The sequence below is a fragment of the Chenopodium album genome, chromosome 5 (assembly GCF_948465745.1).
Source record: "Chenopodium album chromosome 5, dcCheAlbu1.1, whole genome shotgun sequence".
NCBI lineage: Eukaryota > Viridiplantae > Streptophyta > Magnoliopsida > Caryophyllales > Amaranthaceae > Chenopodium > Chenopodium album.
The window spans coordinates 35,326,467-35,347,287 of NC_137838.1; the positions used below are offsets into that span (position 1 = coordinate 35,326,467).

At 33.1% G+C, this 20,821-nt stretch overlaps 1 protein-coding gene across 2 annotated transcripts; it reads left to right on the forward strand.

Annotated features, from left to right (window-relative positions):
* Positions 1-237: 237 nt before the first annotated feature.
* On the forward strand, positions 238-19,853 carry LOC145632070 (uncharacterized). 2 transcript variants are annotated; one of them, XM_081684341.1, is made up of 18 exons: positions 238-582; positions 4,536-4,772; positions 5,808-5,871; positions 8,231-8,360; positions 8,458-8,599; positions 9,854-10,099; positions 10,169-10,253; positions 13,790-13,892; positions 14,163-14,288; positions 14,412-14,525; positions 16,364-16,482; positions 16,907-16,994; positions 17,099-17,191; positions 17,281-17,370; positions 17,479-17,598; positions 17,699-17,790; positions 19,336-19,393; positions 19,482-19,853. In XM_081684341.1, exons 1-18 carry the CDS (start codon positions 393-395, stop codon positions 19,557-19,559), a joined length of 2,175 nt encoding a protein of 724 aa, XP_081540467.1. In that variant the 5' UTR covers positions 238-392; the 3' UTR covers positions 19,560-19,853. The 2 variants fall into 2 exon arrangements, with proteins under 2 accessions (XP_081540467.1, XP_081540468.1); XM_081684342.1 differs by lacking the exon at positions 4,536-4,772.
* Positions 19,854-20,821: the final 968 nt, after the last annotated feature.

Here is a 20,821-nt window from a genome sequence, read left to right on the forward strand (position 1 = left end):
AGTACCTTGTTGTGTATATAACTCCATTGTAAAATCAAACCAATAATTGGTGATTTGACATTCACCTTATTTTCTAAGGATAAAAAAAAAAATAATCAAAAAATAGAAAAAAAGTAACCGAAAACCTATGTGCTACAAAATATGATGAAATCTGTTCTTGATCTGTTTCAACTTTTGTTCCTCAACTTTTCTTCCTTGTCATTCACTCTCTCATTCTTTCTTTCGCATTCTTCTCCTTCTAATCTCCCCTCAATTTCCACACCTCAATCTCTTACACCATTCTCTTCCTTGCAATGTAATTCAATTCCTCCTGCCTTACCAATTTGATTGATTCACCGAGTTGCATTGATTGATTCTAACCAATTTGACTCGTTAATTGTGATCCAATTCAAATGGGTTCCGTACCATCTACGCCGCGTAACGCTAGTGTTGTACCGCAGGATACGGTTGAGTATGTCATCGCTACCTTTGTCGGTGAGAAATCATTTCCTCTTACCTCTGAATTTTGGCACAAATTGCTTGAATTACCCCTTCAATTCCATTGGCCTCCTGATCGTGTTCGTCAAGCATGCGACTCTTTGGGTTAGTTAATTTTTTGTGCATTTGATTAAATTTGATTTTGAGGTTGTTTTGATATGCATTTTAACTTGATTTGTTATCACATTGTTGTAGATTGCTTTGTTATTTGATTATATGTTTGATATTGAATTTAATTTGGGGAATATTTTGTGGGTTTTTTTTAATTAGCAGGGTTTTAGAGTTGAATTTGATTGATGTTGGGTTTGGGAGATTGTGTATAGCTAGTAACTTTGAAACTTGGGCTATTCAATTTACCTCAAATACTCGTATCGGATCATCAACGTTTTGACATGGGTGTGGACTCTTGGGCACATCAATTTGGGCAGAAATCATGGAAAATTTCCACGAAATAGCCAGTTTGGAGTGGTTATTGTGTATGTCAAGAATACACAAATGTTGAGTAACATAGGTTAGAAGTATTGATTTAAGGGGTGTTTCTATTTGTTTTAGATGTTGGAAATGGAATGGATTGTAATGGAAACACATTAGAATTGGAAACAGTACTGATAACCATTACATTTGAGATTGTATGAAATATATACATTTTCTTATAAAAACCAAATACTGCTGCAAATGTCATTGATAATTTCATCCGTCTTATATTAAGCTACTAGTAGATATTGTGGATATGTATATTATGAATATTTTGAAATAGGTAAGCAGTTTAAAAATATGCTGGTTAAGTATGTGGGATGGAGAAAAAGGTGGTTATGTGTAAGAAAAAGGTACGTAAAGTAGGAGAGAAAGATGAAAGAGATGTAAACACAAAGATAGGACCTCAATGAAAAGTGAGTAGAACAAAGAGAAATAGAGGTAGTATATTCTATTACAATAATTACTGTAATGCTGCTAAGTTAATGCAAATGGAAATTTTAGATCTATGTTTATGGAATCAAAAAGCAGCTGTTTGAACATAACATTGATAAATACAAAGAGGAATATTATCCATAAATCAAAATCACGTTAAGGAGTGATGGTGTTATGGTTGCCATTTGCAGAGGAGAAAGAAATCTAAATCATGATAAACCAAAACAATGAAGAAAAGTGAGCTAGGGGGCTTTTATGTTTCCGTACTCGAAAGCATTTCAGAATACTTGCAATACTTTCTATTTTCGCATGAGCCCACTATTAGTTTATTGATTCTCTTTCCTACTAATCCTACTTGTAATCAAATTTTTTTTTGGTTTTTGTTTGTCTTTCCAACAAACAATTAAATATACCCCCATTTACCCCACTTGCACAATATAATATCGCGTTCCATTTACTACCCACTTTTTTTTTTCTTAAACCACATGCAAACATAAGCGTTGAAAGTATATAGACATGAAATAAGTGACAGCATAATATGTGACTGAAGTAAATTTTTCACCGCCAAAGATTGTAGGGTAACAGTTGAAGACAATTTGTTATCCGCTAATAACGGATTGGAATATTTCTTTTATCTAACCAGTCAAAAAGTAGCAACATTTCTTATGTCAATTTGTTTCCGAGCCTGAAAAAGGGAAATCACACACTTTTATTAGTAGTATTTTAATTCCTTTCCCTGCCTTGCAAAATGTTATGATTATGTTACATGAAATCTTCATTTCACCTCAAATACCTATGTCGGACTCTTGACACTCAGACATGGGTATGACACTTGGACACATCACTTTTGGCTCAAAACCATGGATTTTTTTTTTCACAAAATAGCCTAGTCGGACGCTTGGACACATATTCGTGTCGGACATGGGTACCCGAGTCCATGTAACATACATATGAGTAATGGTTAGGTTTAATTTTTGATCAGCTGATGAAGGCATTTTTTATGATACTTGACACCTCTGTCCTATGTTTAGGTTGTGTACTTCTGTAGGTTTCTTCCTGGTTCCATATTGGATTATCTTTGATTATGTACTTGTATATATGTTTCAGGATTTGTAGTGGTGTGTGCTTCAATGTAGTCAAGAGCTTTGTTTCTTGCTCGTTTTTGGAATCCTATGATCTTCAGATGCTTTTCATTTTTCATAGTTATGCATTCATGAGTGGCTAAGTGACTGCAGTGATATAGAGGTAAAAAAAAGAGCAGATTAGAAGCCGAAAATTGGAGAATCAAGGGTGATTTTATGTATATAAGAATGGATATGAGGTCACTATCTAAATCTTGACAAAATCGCCACCTATCTAATTTAATTTTTTTTTTCCCCCTAGAATCACTATTCACTACCATAATACAGATTCCCAGTTGTCCAGTCTAATCTCTGAAGGCCTTGAAAACCACCAAACATGAACAAAGATTTAGAAGACTAAACAAATTTTCTTATAGGTTGAAATTTTATAAAAGTTTTGTATTCAAGTGTGACCACACAACCAATCTAAAGTAAGGGTTTCTCTACTATCTTCGCCATTAGCTTAAGTTCCTCCCATTATACCCATGCTTAAAGCTTTAAAGGAAGAAACAATGATTCCTTTCAGTGAAATCCTTAACTTTTTTTGTGATAAGTATGCCCCAAGTATAGTAGTATACTTAAGGTTACCAACTAATCAACTATACTGCAAGAGTAAGCTTGTTGAAATTGGCACAAGTTAAGATATTAGCATTTCACGATTCATTTTTTAAACTTTTCCAGTTATTGAAACAATTAGAGTGGCAATAAGGACAAATCATCTTATTTGCTGGCTTCCGCTCATTGCATTGGTACTTTGATGTACAAGAACACTAATTTGCACATAATTTATGTGCATGGAAACTCATGGATCCAGTCACAAATTTGTGGCAACTTCCTTCTGGCTTTAAAGGTTGTATACAATTCTAGAAGTTGCACAGACATCATTGACTGGATCAGTTACTCTCTGTGAGAATTTTATTTCCATTAAAAAAATTAATGTTTTGAAATAAAAAAACAAAACATCTACATCAAAACTGGATGGCAATTTCTGGAGTCCCTATAAATAATTACATCACCACATCAATTATTATCAATCTGATGGTAAATCCATCACTATTTGTATGAGAACCCAAGCCCATATCCATGATCCAACTCATGTATAGGATATCTTGCTAGTTCACTGATTGGTGTTTGAAACATGGAGAAAAGTTTCTCCAAACTCCAAAAGATATACATTATTGGGGATTCTCATATAATGAGAAATTATTACTGCCAGTCATAATCAATTCTTGAACCCCTACCATTGTTTTCATAGATACTTTGTCTGAAGCTCACACTTATGTGGCCTTATATAATTGCTGTTGTTGGGGTTGCTAGGTTATTGCTTCTATGGGCCTGGCAGAAGGCACACAATTTTTTACCAAGACCCTGTTTTGTAGGTGGTTTTCAAAGTACTGATTTTAAATTTGAGGAGGTCTTTCTTTCTTTTTCCTAAATATGAAAGTATGACTTGGATGATCAATGTAAGTCTTGACTTTTGAGGAATCCGGAAACTCTGAATTACTTATTTGCAATAAAATTTAGTTTATTTGATATGTGTTTGCCAAGAGATTGATCTTGGAGATCACAAAAGGTCTATTATGATGTTTATAGGGGAATAAGGGAGTACTTGGGTCTTCTTAGGATGTTTTCAAGGTTTCAAGGAGTAGATGGAAGGGAGATTGATTTTTATTTCAGAAAAAAAGGATGGCTTCAAGTGAGACTATTCTTGTTGGGGTTTTTTTTTTCTTTTTTTTTTTTTTTAATAACTGTTAAGTTTCTAAACTGGTAGATGTGAAAGTTGGTTTCAGCAGCTATAATTATTGAGGATCTCAAAAGTCAAATAGTAGTCGAGATCAGTATATCCGTAGTACCTTTTTTTAATTTTTTATTTTTCTGTACACTTTTCACTGTTTTAGATACTGTTAGCTGTATGTTTTCAGTATCCTGACTACCCCACCCTTATGTATTCACACTGAGTACGTGGTATGAATTAAAATGATTGCTTACTGGCTCAGTCTTTGTTTTTTGACCTCCCTGCTCATGCAGCGCAGAACAACTATTACACAAGGCATCTTGCGAAACTCTTGATCCACTTATCATATTGTTTGCAAGATTGTATTTCATGCCCTGGTGCTCCATCCATTACCTTTACGAAGGCTCTGAATGCTGCCTACTTATCTTCAGTTTTTCTGACACATACAATAGAAAATAGCAAGACTGGAAACTTTGAGGAATTACACCTTTCCCTGGTTGATCACGAGGTACCAAGTGGTTTGCCTAAAGGTAATTATATAGTGTGCTGGGTTTGGGTACAAGATGTTTAGTGATTGGTACCTTTTGTGCATTGAATGTGTTGTGTGAAAACATCTGTGTTATTTGTCATGTGATTTAGCTGCAACTACCTGGCTTGATATCTGTCTATTTGATCAAGTTCTAGCATAAATACGTAATGTGTAAGGTAAGAAACAAAGGCGCACACATAGGTTCTGTGGAAGCAACCTCAAGTAAAAAAAAAAAAATGTTCTTTTAGCAAATTTTAAATGTAGACTTGTACACAATTGATGCCTGTAACTTTTGAAATAACTTATCAGAGTGACTGTTATTTCCCCAGTAGCTTTGTGTTATTATATCTTATGTTAGTGAATTTATGATTTTGGCTCTCCTTATAACCTTAATTTGATAGAAAAATTGCAAAAGAAAGGACTATAAATGGTGCCTGAGGCCGGCCTTTTTATCCTGAAACAGTTAGAGGCATTTTTTGAATATTTTGATTTGTTCCTTTGTGCCTCAAGGGAACTTTCCCTTTTCAGTGATCTAGATGGACTCAGTAGCTTCTGTACCATTTCAATAGCTCTTTAGGAAAGCTGTTACAATTTTTGAAGTTAGTTTATATAATATTACGTCCCAGTTCTAATGCTTGAAAGTTTGGAATCAGTGCCAACACTGCTACTGAGAATATTCTGGGCTTTACATGCTGTAATTTGTTTGAATTACATCTCATTTATCTTTTCTATTTGGACTATGAAGATCTATTTTCAATTCCTTAGGCTGGCATTGGGGAACTTTCTTTATTCACCCTCTTCTCTGTTCTAGTTTATTATTGTTTTAGTTGCTTGCTTACTCTGGAGCCATCTGTGGGCCACTTGAACATTATGATGTCCCATATATGGTGAAGGAATTATGTTTAAGTTTTATTTCCTTGACGTTTTGCAATGAATGCTGATGCTACTTTTTAAATCTGATTTGTGTTGACATCACCCCACTCCCCAATAAAAATAGAGAATTGTAGGATTACTAATTTTTCTTCCTGATCTGCAGATCAAAGTGTTGAAAATATCATCATCTGCAGTGTACTTAGCTTTATTGGCACCGTTGAGGCTAGGTATGGAAGTTGAAATCAAAATTTCTTTTTTATTAGGACAAAATTTAAGCCCATGCCAGTTTTTTATTATCTACAATTTTATATACTTGTCTCCTGTGGTCTCTTCATCTATTTAGTTTTTCTTCTTTCCTCTTCTTTTCTTTTCTTACAAATCAAGGTAGATTCTTTTAAATAATAATTTATCTGGATATGAATCTTCTTAAAGCAAAAGACAATCATTTGCTTATGTGGCACAAATAAAATTTCTTTTAATTTAATTCTATGATCTCATTTGTTATTTTTAGGTAGTTGCTTATATGTCAATTAAATAAAATTATTATTCACTAGCGTTGTATGTGGTTATCCTAATGCTCTAACTCAAAACAAATAAAACCAAATATATAATGTATAATATGTTTTTCCCTTTCCATTCTTAGATTGTTTCTTCAAAATTTCATGAAAATTAATGAGAATCAGTGTCCTTTTGCAGTAGATTGTTCTATGATCTAACTTTTGTCATGAAAAGATTTACAAAGTTGTAAATATTGTAGAGGTAAACCAAAACAAAACTCAGAACATTTTTTTTAAGGAACTATCAAACAATACCTTTGACTACTTTAAGGAAAAAAACCTAAATCTTCCTTCCATGGCAAAAAATATACGGAGTAATTATAATTTTTAATTTTCATACCGTAAAATATTAAACTAATGAAATCCCCTACAATATTTGGAGTTAATTTCTTATACTTCCTGTTATAAAATAATTGCAACACTTATTGATTTGGAATGTTTCAAAATTATTGCAATATTTTTTTAACTAACTGTTACAACATTTTACACATTACACCTACTTTATACATACTTGGCCCACTCTCTCTCTTCTTTCCTCTCTATCTTCCTTAATATATACTTCCTCCGTTTCTTTATACTTGCAACACTTTCCTAAAATGGAAATGTCACAATACTTGCAACACACTATAATTTGAAAGTTTTTTTTTTTGTTAAAAGTTGAACTATTTTCCTTATTTTAAGGACATGACCCACTAAATTTAGTAAATTATACTCCTAACCGGCTCTCACCCTCATTTTAAGTGTAATAAATCTTATGAGCCCCACTTTTCTTAAATATCGTGAAAAAGTGTGTTGCAAGTATAAAGAAACAGAGGAAGTACTTTTTTCTTTTCCAAAATATTACAACATGGGTGTGGACATAGATTTTTATAGGAGGAGAGAGATAGAGAGGAATAAAGATAGGGACCCATGTGATGAAGAGAGTGAATGAGAGAAAACATGTGCAAATAGAGAAATGTTGCAATATATGTGGAACTTCCTAAAATGGTAATTGTTGCAATATTTGTGGAATAATGGAAGTACTGTTTACTTTAAAATTTTTCCCCTCTATCTTGTATTAAATTATGTGTCAAACCCCAAGTGTTGCAATTTTAGTAAATAGAGGAAGTACAAAAAAATACGAAGTAATTTTATATTTTATATATTAATTTATAATCCCCGGACATCATTTGTCGGGTTTAACTTATGTCACACTTGGATTTTTTTTATGTTTATAATTATATAAGTTTTATTTGTTTATTTATTTTAACTTTGTCAAATACTCTTTCCATCCTTTTTTAGTCGAAAGACTTTGACCAACACAATGTTTTAGGCATATTTTATTAAAATTTTATTTTTATTGTAGGAAAGGTAGTGGATTATATATAGGCGTAGGTATTGGGGTATTTTTTTTAATAGTATGTGGATGATGGGTCTTTTTTTTTTCAAATTTTTTTTACAATATTTATTTATAGTTATTTGTGCATAGTGGGTCCCTTTTTATATCATACAGTTCCTTATGATGATTCATAATTTGGAGACTAAGGCTTTGTTGCTATTGTTGTATTATTTTATAGATAGTGCCTTAGTGGATAGTGGGTTCAAAGTGAAGTGAGAGAGAGAGAAAAAAATGAGTGTGTCCATGCCATTTATGGAAAGAAAGAAAAGTTTGTTAAACTGTTAAATAATTAGGGATGGATGATTATATGGAAAAAGATAAACTTTATTTTTTTTTTTTATTGATTTAGAATGTAAAAATGTCATTTATTAGTTTTATTCTGTTTGTCGATAACAAAAGTTAAATTTTATATATTTTGATTTGATTAATTTATAGTCGCATATCCCATTTGTTGATTTTTACTTATGTGTGACCCCTTAATTATTCAATTCTAAAGTTATATATAATCTATTTAACCATTCGTCTGATCTTAATTATTGCTTGTGAGGCACTCCAAATGTTACCATGAAATGCCTCCTTAATATTTATACATTAAATAATTGTTTCCATAAGTCCATCATTGTCCTGATACTGCTTCACTTGGAATGCTAGTCCTCGCACATACCAGCTTCACTGTGAACTGCTTAACTTCATGATGGCCGCCATGTCGACTCTGCTTCTGTCTGGCCCATCATCAGGACCAAAGGATTTCCATCCATTTCTAGATGCTATTATGTCTCAGGTGATGGGAATAGCAATTGCTTATCAGTTTTAACGTGATAGTCTAAGTCCCTAGCTCTCTTACAATTTTATCATGTACTTAATATCTAAAATTTCAGGAAGCTTCTCTGGTTGCATCGGTGGTTTCTAAGCTGCTGGTAAATTATATTTCCCAACCACTGAGTGGCTTCAGCGGTGCATCTTACTCTACCTTTGAAGGGAGTCAGTCTGGTGTCTTACAAAAAGTTGGATCAGCTGCTGGTAAAGATGTCTTTGATGCATATATCTCCTTTACTTATTTTTTACAATTGTATTTCTTATGACTAATTAACCCCTGCTTAGAGCATAACTAGGAAATTTTTGATTGGCAGTGATGATGTTGCTTTCTTTTTTCTTATTTGAACTCAATATAGATTGCTTTGGTTGTTTTTATTGATGTATTACAATACGTAATTAGACTAAGTGCACGTAATTGCTCATTTAAATTGCTTGTTTGTAGTGCGTGCTTGTTGAACGAAACTTCATGATTTGTCCCTTCAAGTAGACATATCAGTATGTCACTTCCTGTAATTAGATTTTTCAACAGCTTTTGCCAAGTCTCACTTCATCTTTGTAAAGCTCCTAAGTATCAATTGCAGATTGGGATATGTTATATCCACTGCAAGCCTGATGTCGTCGAATAGCAGTTTACCACAAATTAAATGTTATATTTGATGAAATAAACCTAATATACAAGCCATCATCTCTGATGCCAACGGCAGTACCCATGTTTATAATGCCGCAACTTTTTATCTTAGTCTTAGTAGAGTAGTGTTTGGGCTTCTGGGGGAAGAATTTTAATTGTCTGTCCACTAATATTATTCTATAAGGATAATGTAATTGATTTATTGCTGCCAATTGTATTGCTAGTTTTTATTGGTGCTGATCTCCTTTTGATTCAATTTGTTTAAGATTTGTGAAGTTGACTTAATTACATAATTTGAGTTTTTATGTTTGAAGTTGATAAAGTTGTAAGATATTGAAATTCAGGGTAGTCAATATATTTGGATAGATTTTTTAGCAAACATGTCATCAACTGTGCCACCAAAGCAAGATGCTTTAAGTTTGTGGAAGTTCCGTGTGAAACTTTGTGATTGAATTATTCTGCACAAATTGAAAGTTCACTGTGACGATAGAGAGGTGGTTAAGAATCCTTTTTATTTATTTATTTATTTATTTATTTATGTACTGATCTATCTGTAGTTTGGATTTTGAAACATCTGTAGATGACCTAGATGTTGTCTAAGTCCACTTACCAAAAATCATGTATGTACATTGTAACCTCTGTATACGATACTCATCAAAGATTCATGATTTAGTAAAATAGTTATAATGTAGGTTGCTTTCCAAAAATTTTACTTTTGAACTATCATCCTGCGTTTGAAAGGTTAATTTCTCTATTCTTTACCTTCTACCCTGCTTTTGTACCATCATTTGTTGTTAAGCTGTGCTGACACTTTTGCATTGCATTTGCAGCTAATTTTGTGTTATTTCCACTGAATCTCACTGTTGGTTCAAACAATGAAGCTTCAAAAAGTCTGTTGGCACAGAGCAGTCTTCATATACTTCTTATTCTTGTACATTTTCGTAGTGCTGTTGCTGATGATTCCATTATTGGTAAAAATGATGGTAATGGTGCTTCAGATGCTTTGCATAAAGAAAAGACATATTTTTGTGAAAATCCTTTTTGCAAGGCTTTAGAAAACGCAAGGGATGTTGAATGTAAGTGCTTCGGTTTATATTCTTCCTTCCATTTTTTTTTGGGGGGTTTGAATAGTCATCTTTTTACAGTTGATCGGCTTGATGTTGAGGGGAATGCTCACAGTGGCCCACTTGCAAGGGTACCCTTTGCCTCTCTTTATGATACTTTAGGAATGTGAGTGTCTTTTTTCTACTAATAATTCATAATAATGATATCTATTTCACTTGATATATTCATTACACATTTTTTTTTCCTGTCAAACTCTACTTTAGGAATTTGAGTGTCTCGTCCCCCACATTTTGCAGATCTATTCATTGTCTTTTTATTTATTTTAATTATTTATTTATTTATTTATTTATTTTTATGTTGCAGAAAGTTGTGTGGAACAATTCCTGAAATTCTTTTGATATTATAGATTGCTAGTTATAACTTATAAGGATAGAAAAATGGGATGAGGGAATGTATGACATTTTATTTGGCCGGGTTGGAGATATACTTTTAAAGGTATAATACATTTTCCTTAAATTGGGGTTAATAGCTACCCAGCCCCCTCTGCTGGAGTAACTTTTCCCCCTTAACAATTGCTTTCATGTCTTTGGAGTCTGTAATCTAACTTTGCAACTCAGTTCTTTAACCATTTCAGCTCCATCTATCTCCCCTCTGTATTTCTGACTTTCTTCAACCTCCCTAGGCTCCATTTCAATCTCCATCCCCTTTCCTTAATTAACAGCCTCACAAAACCATTAACCACCTGCATTCCCTTTCACTTCTACCTTGTTCCTTCTCTTCCCTAAGTGCATCTTATGAACACCACCTCATCTCAGTTTTTAATGAGATTTTCCACGGCCTTGAGGGCATAGTCAATTCTCATAGCTGGTAAAAGGCACTGAATTTTATGTGATCTTTCTTTTTCTACCTTCCAACCTCTCAAATCAGATAATTAATATTAAACCTTCCTTTATGATGATTTTTAAGGAAAATATGCCAAAAACCTCCTTTAAAAACATTTTTTTTTTCCTATTCCTGTAAGAAACCGCCTTATTATTTTATTTTATTTTTATTTTTTATTTTTTTATTTTTTTTTTGTAAGAACACACCTTAATTTAATTTTTAGTTGGAATAACACACCTTGCATTCTGGTGTTGACTTGGTCATATGAGGGTCATTTAATCTCTTAAAACCATCCTCCTTTATTTTCCCCCCTTTCCAGTTTTCCCTAACCAACACAATTGACATGCTAAATTCGTATTACCTATTGAAAATTACATCTTACAATTCTTTAACTAAAACAGATAGAGAAGTAGGGTCGAATGCCAGGAAAACAATGTTTTTTACTCCTAATTAATTATAAAATTATACTATAACAATAATTAAAATAAGGAGAAATTCAATAATAAAAAACCTAAGACATAGGTTCACCAATGAACAATATATTAGGGATAAAGAACAACCATCAACAGCTTATGATAATATGATGCAAATTAATCAGAGTAACATGCTCTCTCAAATTGATATTAGTCATAGAAACCAGTGTTTGAAAAAGCGGGCCTAAGGCGCGCCTAGGCGCTGAGGCGCAAGGCGATAGGGGGTAAGAGCTTTTTTGGGTCTGGGCGAGGCGTTTTCAATTAGGCACACCTTTGGCGCTCGAGGCGCACCAAAAGCGCACGAGGTGCACCTGAGGCACTTTTGAAGCAATTTTCTGCCAATTTTTTGGCGCGCCTTAGGCGCTGCAAAACCCTTATCGCCTTAGTGTGCCTTGAGCTTTTTTATACATTGATAGAAGCAGAATTAAAAGACTCTCTCAATTTATTAATTACATGCTACCTTTTGAAACTAGCTTCAATATCAAGTTTATATCTTTCGATTGTTAACCAAATATTACGTCACTATAACAATTAAACCTGCGTAAGTCTAATTGCTTATAATCAAAATATCGATAGGAAATTAATATGCAATCATTAAAATTTAAAATGAACAAATTTATCCCTTAATATAAATTCACGGATCCCCAAACAATTAAATTACTCATGCATAATTAAATCTATCCTAATCAAGGCGTATAAATTAAACATCAGCACATAAAAACAATGAATTAAAGAAAGTTAAAAGGGGAAAGATTATACCAAACTATGAAATCAGAACTTGGATTGAAAATAAGAACTAAAAGTATCAAAGTATGGAAGAAATTAAAGCACTCAAAGCTTAGAACTAAAATCTAGAAATTAAGTTAAAAAAAATGTGTCTTGATCATACTAATCAAAGGTGTATATCTAAACCCTTAAAATAATATGGGATTTTATAAACGTGCGCCTGATCGGGCACAAGGCTGCCTGATTGGGTGCGCCTTTTTATTTGCTCATTGACGCCGCGCATTCTCTCGAACTGCCAGTACACACTCGATCGGGCCCGGTGACATCTAGCTTGTCTTGGAGCTTCTTTGGATCTGAGCTCTTTAGATTTTGGGCCCAAAAGCCTTCTTTGGTCCGTGGCACTTTCTTAGAGCTTTGCACATCTTCACAAATCGAAACCTTAATCACCAAACCAATTCATTTAGCTCGGCCTTGGGCTTCAAATTTCTCGGTCATAAAATGCGATCCAACTCCAATGGTTCGTAGTGGCTTGATAAGCTCGAGAATCATCGTAAATTTGCAAATTCCTACAAAATAATACCAACTCTACAAAAACTATTAAACATTTACAAATGCATAGTTGTAATAAAAATAGCTCTGAAAACATGATCACGGGACGAGGGATAAAATCTATATAATGTGGACTTATCAAACTACCCCAAGCCTAATGGTTGCTTGTCCCTAAAGCAAAGACATCATCAACGAACATATAAATCGATACTTCACCCCATATATATTTCAAACAAATACTACGAATCGAGGTAAATCCGTCAAATAAGCATCAAAGTTGACCAATCAAACCCAGCCTACTACACATCTTCCTTAACAATTGTAAAGAACCGACTAGATTGTACTTATCTTAACATGAATTTTTTATTTTTTATTTTCCAAAGTTGTCAAAGCCAGCCAGCTTTTTTCTTTGTAAATATAAAACCTTGGGCTGGCAAGAGGAGCTGTAGATTATTTGGTTTTTGTTTATTAATGATGGAAATAGTTAATACATGTCTTGAAAGTTCCTCTTTGCTTCTATATATTTTTTCCTGAATGAAAAGCATTCATTTCTGCAAATCAATCTTTGAAGGGGCATATTAGAGATTGTGTTTTAAATTTCTTAATTTGAGAGGGAGAAAGGAATTTCGATTAACATCCCAAAACAGTAAATAATGACTTTTAAATTAATTTGGGGAAGGAGGGATACCATACTTTAATGAGAACAGGAGTGCCGCAATCAGTACAACTAGTATATGGTTAATACCTTAAAATTACTTTTCCTGTCAGTAAAATGACAAGTCTTAACAGAGCCTGAAGATTTCCAGCTCTACTGACAAGTAGCTGGAATAGTTGATCTGCAGCAAAATAAACCTTCAATACCAATGTACATTTTTACTAGATATTGTGTGTATCAAAGGATGATACGATTTCCCTGCTGTCTACTTTGGGCCTTTGCAATCCCTGTTGAAAACTTTCTCAGTTTGATTTGAACATGTGTCTCATTTTTAAAGCAGTAGCAAATAGTGTGAAAGTTTTAAACTCTATTGATCATCTGCTGACTAATGTTAATCTGCTGTGCTCCCATTACAGGTGCTTAGCTGATGAAGCTGCTATCTTGCTTCTCTATTCTTTGGTGCATGGGAATGCAGATTTTCTTGAATATGTGTTAGTGCGGACTGATCTCGATACTCTGGTATGATGTAAATTTGGGTTATTCCTTTGTTTTTTTCCTAACTTTTTTATTTTTATTTTTTTTTAATTTTTTTTTTTTGTTATTGGTGCTTAAGGGCTTAAACATTTGTTGCTTCAATGTTCTGCTTGATGGATCATGTGATACCATTGACCTGTAACCGTGACTTAGCAAGCTTATATATGTAGTAAATTGCTGAATACTGTATGATGCGAGGGATAAATGCTTCCATGCAGACTAACCTAATTTGCCATTGCTATTGTCTTTATCCAGTTAATGCCTATCTTGGAAATTTTGTATAATGCTCCACAGAGGACATCAAATCAGATCTACATGCTGTTGATTATTCTGCTTATCCTTAGTCAGGATTCTACTTTCAATGCTAGTGTTCACAAGCTGGTAAGATCCGCCGTCTTGGCTTTGTTTGCTGTCTCCAAGTTAATAGCTTAGCATTATCAAGTTCATAACTAATGTGTATCCTCTTGCTTCGCCCTCTCCCGTCTTCTGTATTTCTTGGAGCAGATGCTACCAAATGTGCCTTGGTATAAGGAACGACGACTGAACTATACATCTATTGGATCATTGATGGTCATAATACTTATAAGAACTGTGAAATACAACTTATGTAGGCTACAGGTACAATCAACAGTCCATTTTCATCATAGTTGTTTATAAAAGTATATGCACTATCTTATGAACTATATTTATGCCCTTGCCGGCAAATGCTTGTATTTATATATATATACACTACCTCAGTTTCATAATATTTGCAATGATTTGACAAAAGTAGAGGGTAAACATGTCTAATCGTTGTAGTGTATATATATATATATATATATATATATATATATATATATATATATATATATATATATATATATATATATATATATTTGGGGGTTATTAGTAGGGTTAGCTAGAAACATGTGTCCATGTATGATACTTTCTCAATTTGTATATTGCTACACTAAGTTAGGCATTAAGAAAATGTGGAGTGGGGCAATGGAGTGGAATTTTATTATATAATATGTAGTGGAGTTAGTAGAGCAATATAATAATAAGTTAAGCGATTAATATGAAATTTAGGGCTAATTTTGTTGAGCTTATGAGTATCATGAATCAACAAAAAAGTACTCATAGTTATCTAAATGTCATGAATGCTAATGTGCTATCATTTGAATTCTAATGGTGTTTTTTTTTTTAAAAAAATAAAAATAAAAAACTTAATTTCATGAAAACGAAAGGAGTAATAGGGTTAATTTTCTAATGCTTTAATAATCTAATCATTATTAAAATTTGAATGTGAAATATATTATTGTAATTCCACTCATTAACTAAACATCATGATGGAGTTTGGATTTTGAATTCCTACTTCTTCCCAAACCATATAATTGGAATTTAATAGTAGGATTTCAAATTGAAGAATTGAATTTAAGCATTTGAAATCAAATTCGGCTTTTTAAACATTACCTAAGCCCATTTTTGTGCATTTGTCTAGATCACCTTGCCTGAATTTGAAATTTAGAACAAACAAATACGTGTATATTTGAAGATTACATCATAGTGGTAGCCATAACATCAAAATGAAATAGACCAGCCTAGGAGGAGGGGTAATATAGGTGGTTGGGATTAGCTTGGAGAGGAAGTAAGTGACTTAATTATAGTTGTTGGAGGTAAGAAATACAGAAAGTGCCTTTATATAGAGGAAATCAGTGAGAAGGAAAACAAGCAGAAGTTTTTTTATTAAAATTTATTTTACTTTGTATTGCTTTTACTGGGTATCCAGCCTGTTGAAAGTCTGGGATTGTTTATCCCATTTGATGGTAATTGGTCTGAAGTCCCTCGTTTACCCACTGATCTCTGGTGGAGAAAAGGAGAGAAGTTTTTGGCAGTGTTTTGTTTATATTTGTATATATAATAAAACTAGGCAGACTTCCTAATTCATTGGTTTTGAAATACAGTGATTTTAAGACAAAGAGATAGAAATCAAAGAGTATAGTGAAACTACCCCCTATCCTCAAAGTACCCTAGAATTATTTCCACCAATATTAGGTGAGTAGACCACAAATTCTGACGACTTATTGAGTGGTAATTGATTGACGCTGTATCCTCACATTGGTTATTTGACTATTGTGATTGCGTGTTTTGTAATTCTTGGTGCTTTGGTTGCTGGGGAATGATTGTTTTTCATTTTTCTAGAATGGAGATGTTATGGGATGGGTGTTGTGGTTGTAGGCCTTTTAGTTATAAAGTCTTTGCTCCAATACTTAAGCAACATATTTATTGTAGAAAAGTCTTGCCTGATTGTCATGCTTTCATTTGATAATATAGAGGTTACATGTGCACCCAGTCTATGGTCTTGTTAATTCTCACTTTTCATTTTCAATATAGAGAACACTATTGTGAACTTTTATGTCTGTAGATACCTTGATCTATTTTGTGTTTTTATTTGTTTGGAGGCTTTTTCCGTGCAGGATGTTTATCTCCACACGAACTGTCTGGCAGCTTTGGCGAATATGGCTCCTCATGTTCATCGTTTGGATGCATATGCATCACAAAGATTAGTCAGCCTATTCCATATGCTTTCTCGAAAGTATATGTTCTTCCTTTATTTCATCTCTTCTTTGATTTTATTAGTGAACTGGCTGTAGTGATGAACTTTTAAATTAGGTGAGTGTATAATAAATATTGTACATCAGGTGTAAAGTTGTACTAAAATAATCTTAAGTTCTATCTATTATCGATAAATGCTCTCCAATATTTTACCATATAAATATTATTCCTAATGTATAAAGGTAACTATATTAACCTTTATAAAACATTTCTCTCAAAATCACCTCTTATTGTACACTAAAGATTATAACAAGTTAGAAGTTATTCTGAAAAAAGGTTAAAAGTTTCCCCAAAACTGCTAAAAGGTTGCCCAAATGGCCAGTCTACTGTAAAATTACTGTACACTGGATGTACCTATAAGTTTTTGCGATTTGTATACTTGTTAACATATAAAATGCAACCAGGTACACCAAGTTAGCAGAGCTGCAAAATGATAAGATGCAAATAAATAAAGTAAACTCCACAGAAGGCGACAACATGTTGGAGGATGTGGTAATTGTTCAATTTGTTTGTGACATGGCTCTGTAATTACTTAATATAGCTTGTGCCCGTATGGTACGGTATGGTATGTTGTTAAAAGGGTAAATTTGTCACAGTCCATGGAGCTGCATATTTATACTGATTTCTTGCGAATTGTTCTGGAAATAATAAATGCAATTCTGACGTATGCTCTGCCTCGGAATCCTGAGGTACAGTACACTAGATTGTTAAATCCGTGATGAGCAATAATAGTGACTTTACATCTCCTTACAGTTGCAAATTATATGTATCTGTTCAGGTTGTTTATGCGGTGATGCACAGACAGGAGATATTTGAGCCCTTCAGGAATCATCCCAGATTCAATGAACTGCTTGAAAATATATTTACTGTAAGTTTGATGAGTTCGCAAAATTCTTACTTCAGATTTAATTTCAGCTCTTCAGGTGATGGTTCAGTTTCCTATGTGGTGCAATGTGATATTCTTTTCAATATCTAGGTTTTAGATTTCTTCAACACTCGACTGGATGCTCAAGAGTTAGATGGTGAGTGGTCTGTGGAAAAGGTGCTTCAGGTTATAACCAACAATTGTAAATCCTGGCATGGGGAAGGAATGAAGGTCCAATTACAAACATTTTTGTGTTCTTTTTCATTTATCTTCAGAAAACATGTTGAGTACAAGTTTTCTGTCAACCCTCACATTTATTTTGTTTCACCAGATGTTCACTCAATTGCGTTTCACTTATGAACAAGAAAGCCACCCTGAAGAGTTCTTCATTCCATATGTGTGGCAGCTTGCTGTAGCTAAATGGTATCCTCTGTCTTTCTAGGATATACTCCTGTTTCTTTTGTTAGTCCTTTTTTGGAATTTTATAGATTCAATGCAAATAGAATCTGATACTTCATCTACAAATATATTTAAGGAAAAACATGCTTATGGAATTGAAAAACTTTTGTATGCACCTGGTTTACACTAAAATCAGTGTACATCGAGCAGTATAAGGGTAATTTTTAGCTAATTTTAGGGTAACTTTTTGCCCTTTTTTGGGTAACTGTAAACATAATACGATTTTTATATCAATAGACAACAAGAAAAGTTTTATAAAGGTAATTTAATTACGTTCAATCACTAATAATTGATTTTTAGTCATTTAAAATGTGATTCTTTACTAATAAAGCGTAGATAATTTTTATTTGTATTGGGTTACTTTAATGCATATTAGGGTAACTTTTATTCATTTTAGGGGTAACTTTTGCTCATTTTATGGGGTAACTTTTGCTCATTTTAGGGTAACTTAATGACGGATGTACAATGTTCTATTGTACCTTTGATTTTTTAAAAAGTTTGTACATAGGATGTTTGATTTTTCTCAATGTGTAGTTTCATAATATAAACTTATTTTAGGAAAATTTTACGTAAGCAGTTCCAAGTATGGCAATGCTGGCAGTCCTAACTTTAGGGGGGATACAATCCTTAACAAAATTTTAACCTGTTTGACCTGTTAATAGTGCCTCGTGTTTTATTTTCGTTAGGCTTCATAAGGTAAAATAAAAAATAAAAATCATTCTTCACCACCCTAAACACCTACCCCCTCCCATATGGCCGTGTTTTTTTCACCTTAAAAGAAGTATTATTTAGTAATGGACCACTAAAATTCAACACATAGCAATTTTCAACTGGTTTACCCAGCCATAATAAGATAAAGACTGGTTTAAGGACCCCCTAAAGTTGGGAATGCCATGAGTTCATATTAAGGCCCTTTAAAGAAGAATGTCTAAGTTAGGACTGGTAGCGTCAATTTCTCCATTAAGTTATTTATTTTATTTTTTTTATAATTTGTTTTTGCATGTTTATGCTTAGATGTGCGCATTGTAATCTATGCATAAAGTGGAATTGGGCCAACTAAAAGAAACAAGAGAGCCTTTTGGACAAGTATTCTATATCTTAATATCTGAATCGACTGAAATTAGTGATTCTGAATTTAAAATACTTATTATGGATAGCAAGATCTAACAGCTCCATATGTAGGTGATTTTGTTAAATAGTTGAGCAGGCCTTTTAATAAAAAACCTAAAGATAATAAAAAATTGTCTATAAGAATTCCTTAGATTGAAAATTAAAGAACGAAAAGTAAACACAAATTATTTGATTGAGTACAACTATTAATTTAGCATCATGTACATAATTCTAGTGTTTGTGTCATCTTAAAATCTTAGCATGTTAACTGCAAGTCTGAGTTTTTCATTTTCTTTTGTGAAAACTTACAGAAAAGGTGATCCAGGTACTCAAACATTAATTTTTGCTGTCAAGTATTTGCTATGTATTATCATACTAACTTGGCAATATGTCCTGCAGTGGATTTGCTTTCAGTCCCAGCAAAATAAACTTGTTTTTAGTTGATTTGTCTAGAGAGGTAAACTTTCTGAAAAAAAGAAGAAAATATAAAATTCTTTCAATTTCACCTGTCATGTGAGATATTTAACACAATTTTCTTGGTGCAGACTGCTTATAGGGGTGAAGGAGATCATAAAAATCATGGTGGAGAGTTGAGTGCGCAGGAAGTTGAGTTTGACCCTTAGCGGATGAAGACTAGGGGTTTACATTTTGAAGTGATATTATACGAATGTAAATATAGATCTATTAGCAGAGAATGTGTAATTCTTCTTATTCTTTCTGTCCATATGTTGGAGTAATGTAAAGGGCCTTCCTATAGTATGGCATATGTGAATGATGCTATGTAATATTTCTTAAAGAATAAATGCTCTCAAATATATTGATTCAACTCCCTTATAAGCGTAACTAATTTTTGGTTCAATAAGTGTTCGGGAGCTGTATTTTATCATTCTATATCAAGGCCTTGTTTTACAATTGAATGTTGGGCAGTTCAATATGCTAAAATAAAAAAATATGCCGCCATTTCATAGTAGCTGAAAAGTACAAAAATGGATGCATATTGCATACACTGCTTGACCCTAAAATTTTTCTTTGCCAATCCTGTACCTTTTATAACCAGAGGATGGTGCAGTCAAATTACAAAGCTCAACATTTGTGTACAAAGAAAATACATAGCAAAGCTAATTTATAGTCCAAATTCAGCTATTGAGTTGCATCATAGAATAGGGGTATCAGCAAACTTGTAAGTCAACTTTGCCAGGACCTCCGGATCTCATTCTCGACTGACCTCATTAACTGGAATTGCTTCTGAAATTCTTTTCAGATCATCTGTACTTAGCTTTGCTTCTGAGTTTGGTAGTTCCTGAAAGAAATCAATGTATAAATTCACCGTTTCATTTACCATGTCCATAAAATTTTTGCAAATAATTAAAGGTTTCATGAGCGGATTTCTCTACACGTCTTATAGAATTATAGAGCGACTTTTGTCATGTTTGTGGTTATGCAAAGTTGGTATCTGATGAACTCGTTAAACACCTGTCTCTAATTTATGTTATACTACAACAGAGTAAGCCAATGTACCTGGGATTGGCACTATGTCATCTCCCTGATGAAATAACCAAGCTAAAGCTAGCTGTGCAGGGCAACATGAATGCCTTGTTGATAAAGTAGCAAGGCGGTTATACAGTAATTCATTCTTTTCTAGATTCTCACAAATGAACCTCGGGTTTGCATTCTATGTTCAACATATATCATTATTAGTCAGTACTAAAGGTCTACAGCATCAGTATAAAAATCTGACAGCATAGAAATCCTTATATCAATAGTCAGTACTACAGCATGAGTATAAAAATTTGTCAGCATAGAAATCCTTAATGAAGTACTTTATAGTAATAGAAATTATTCTTCCCAAAGACATAAAATTTTGTATAATAACTTAAAATGTATA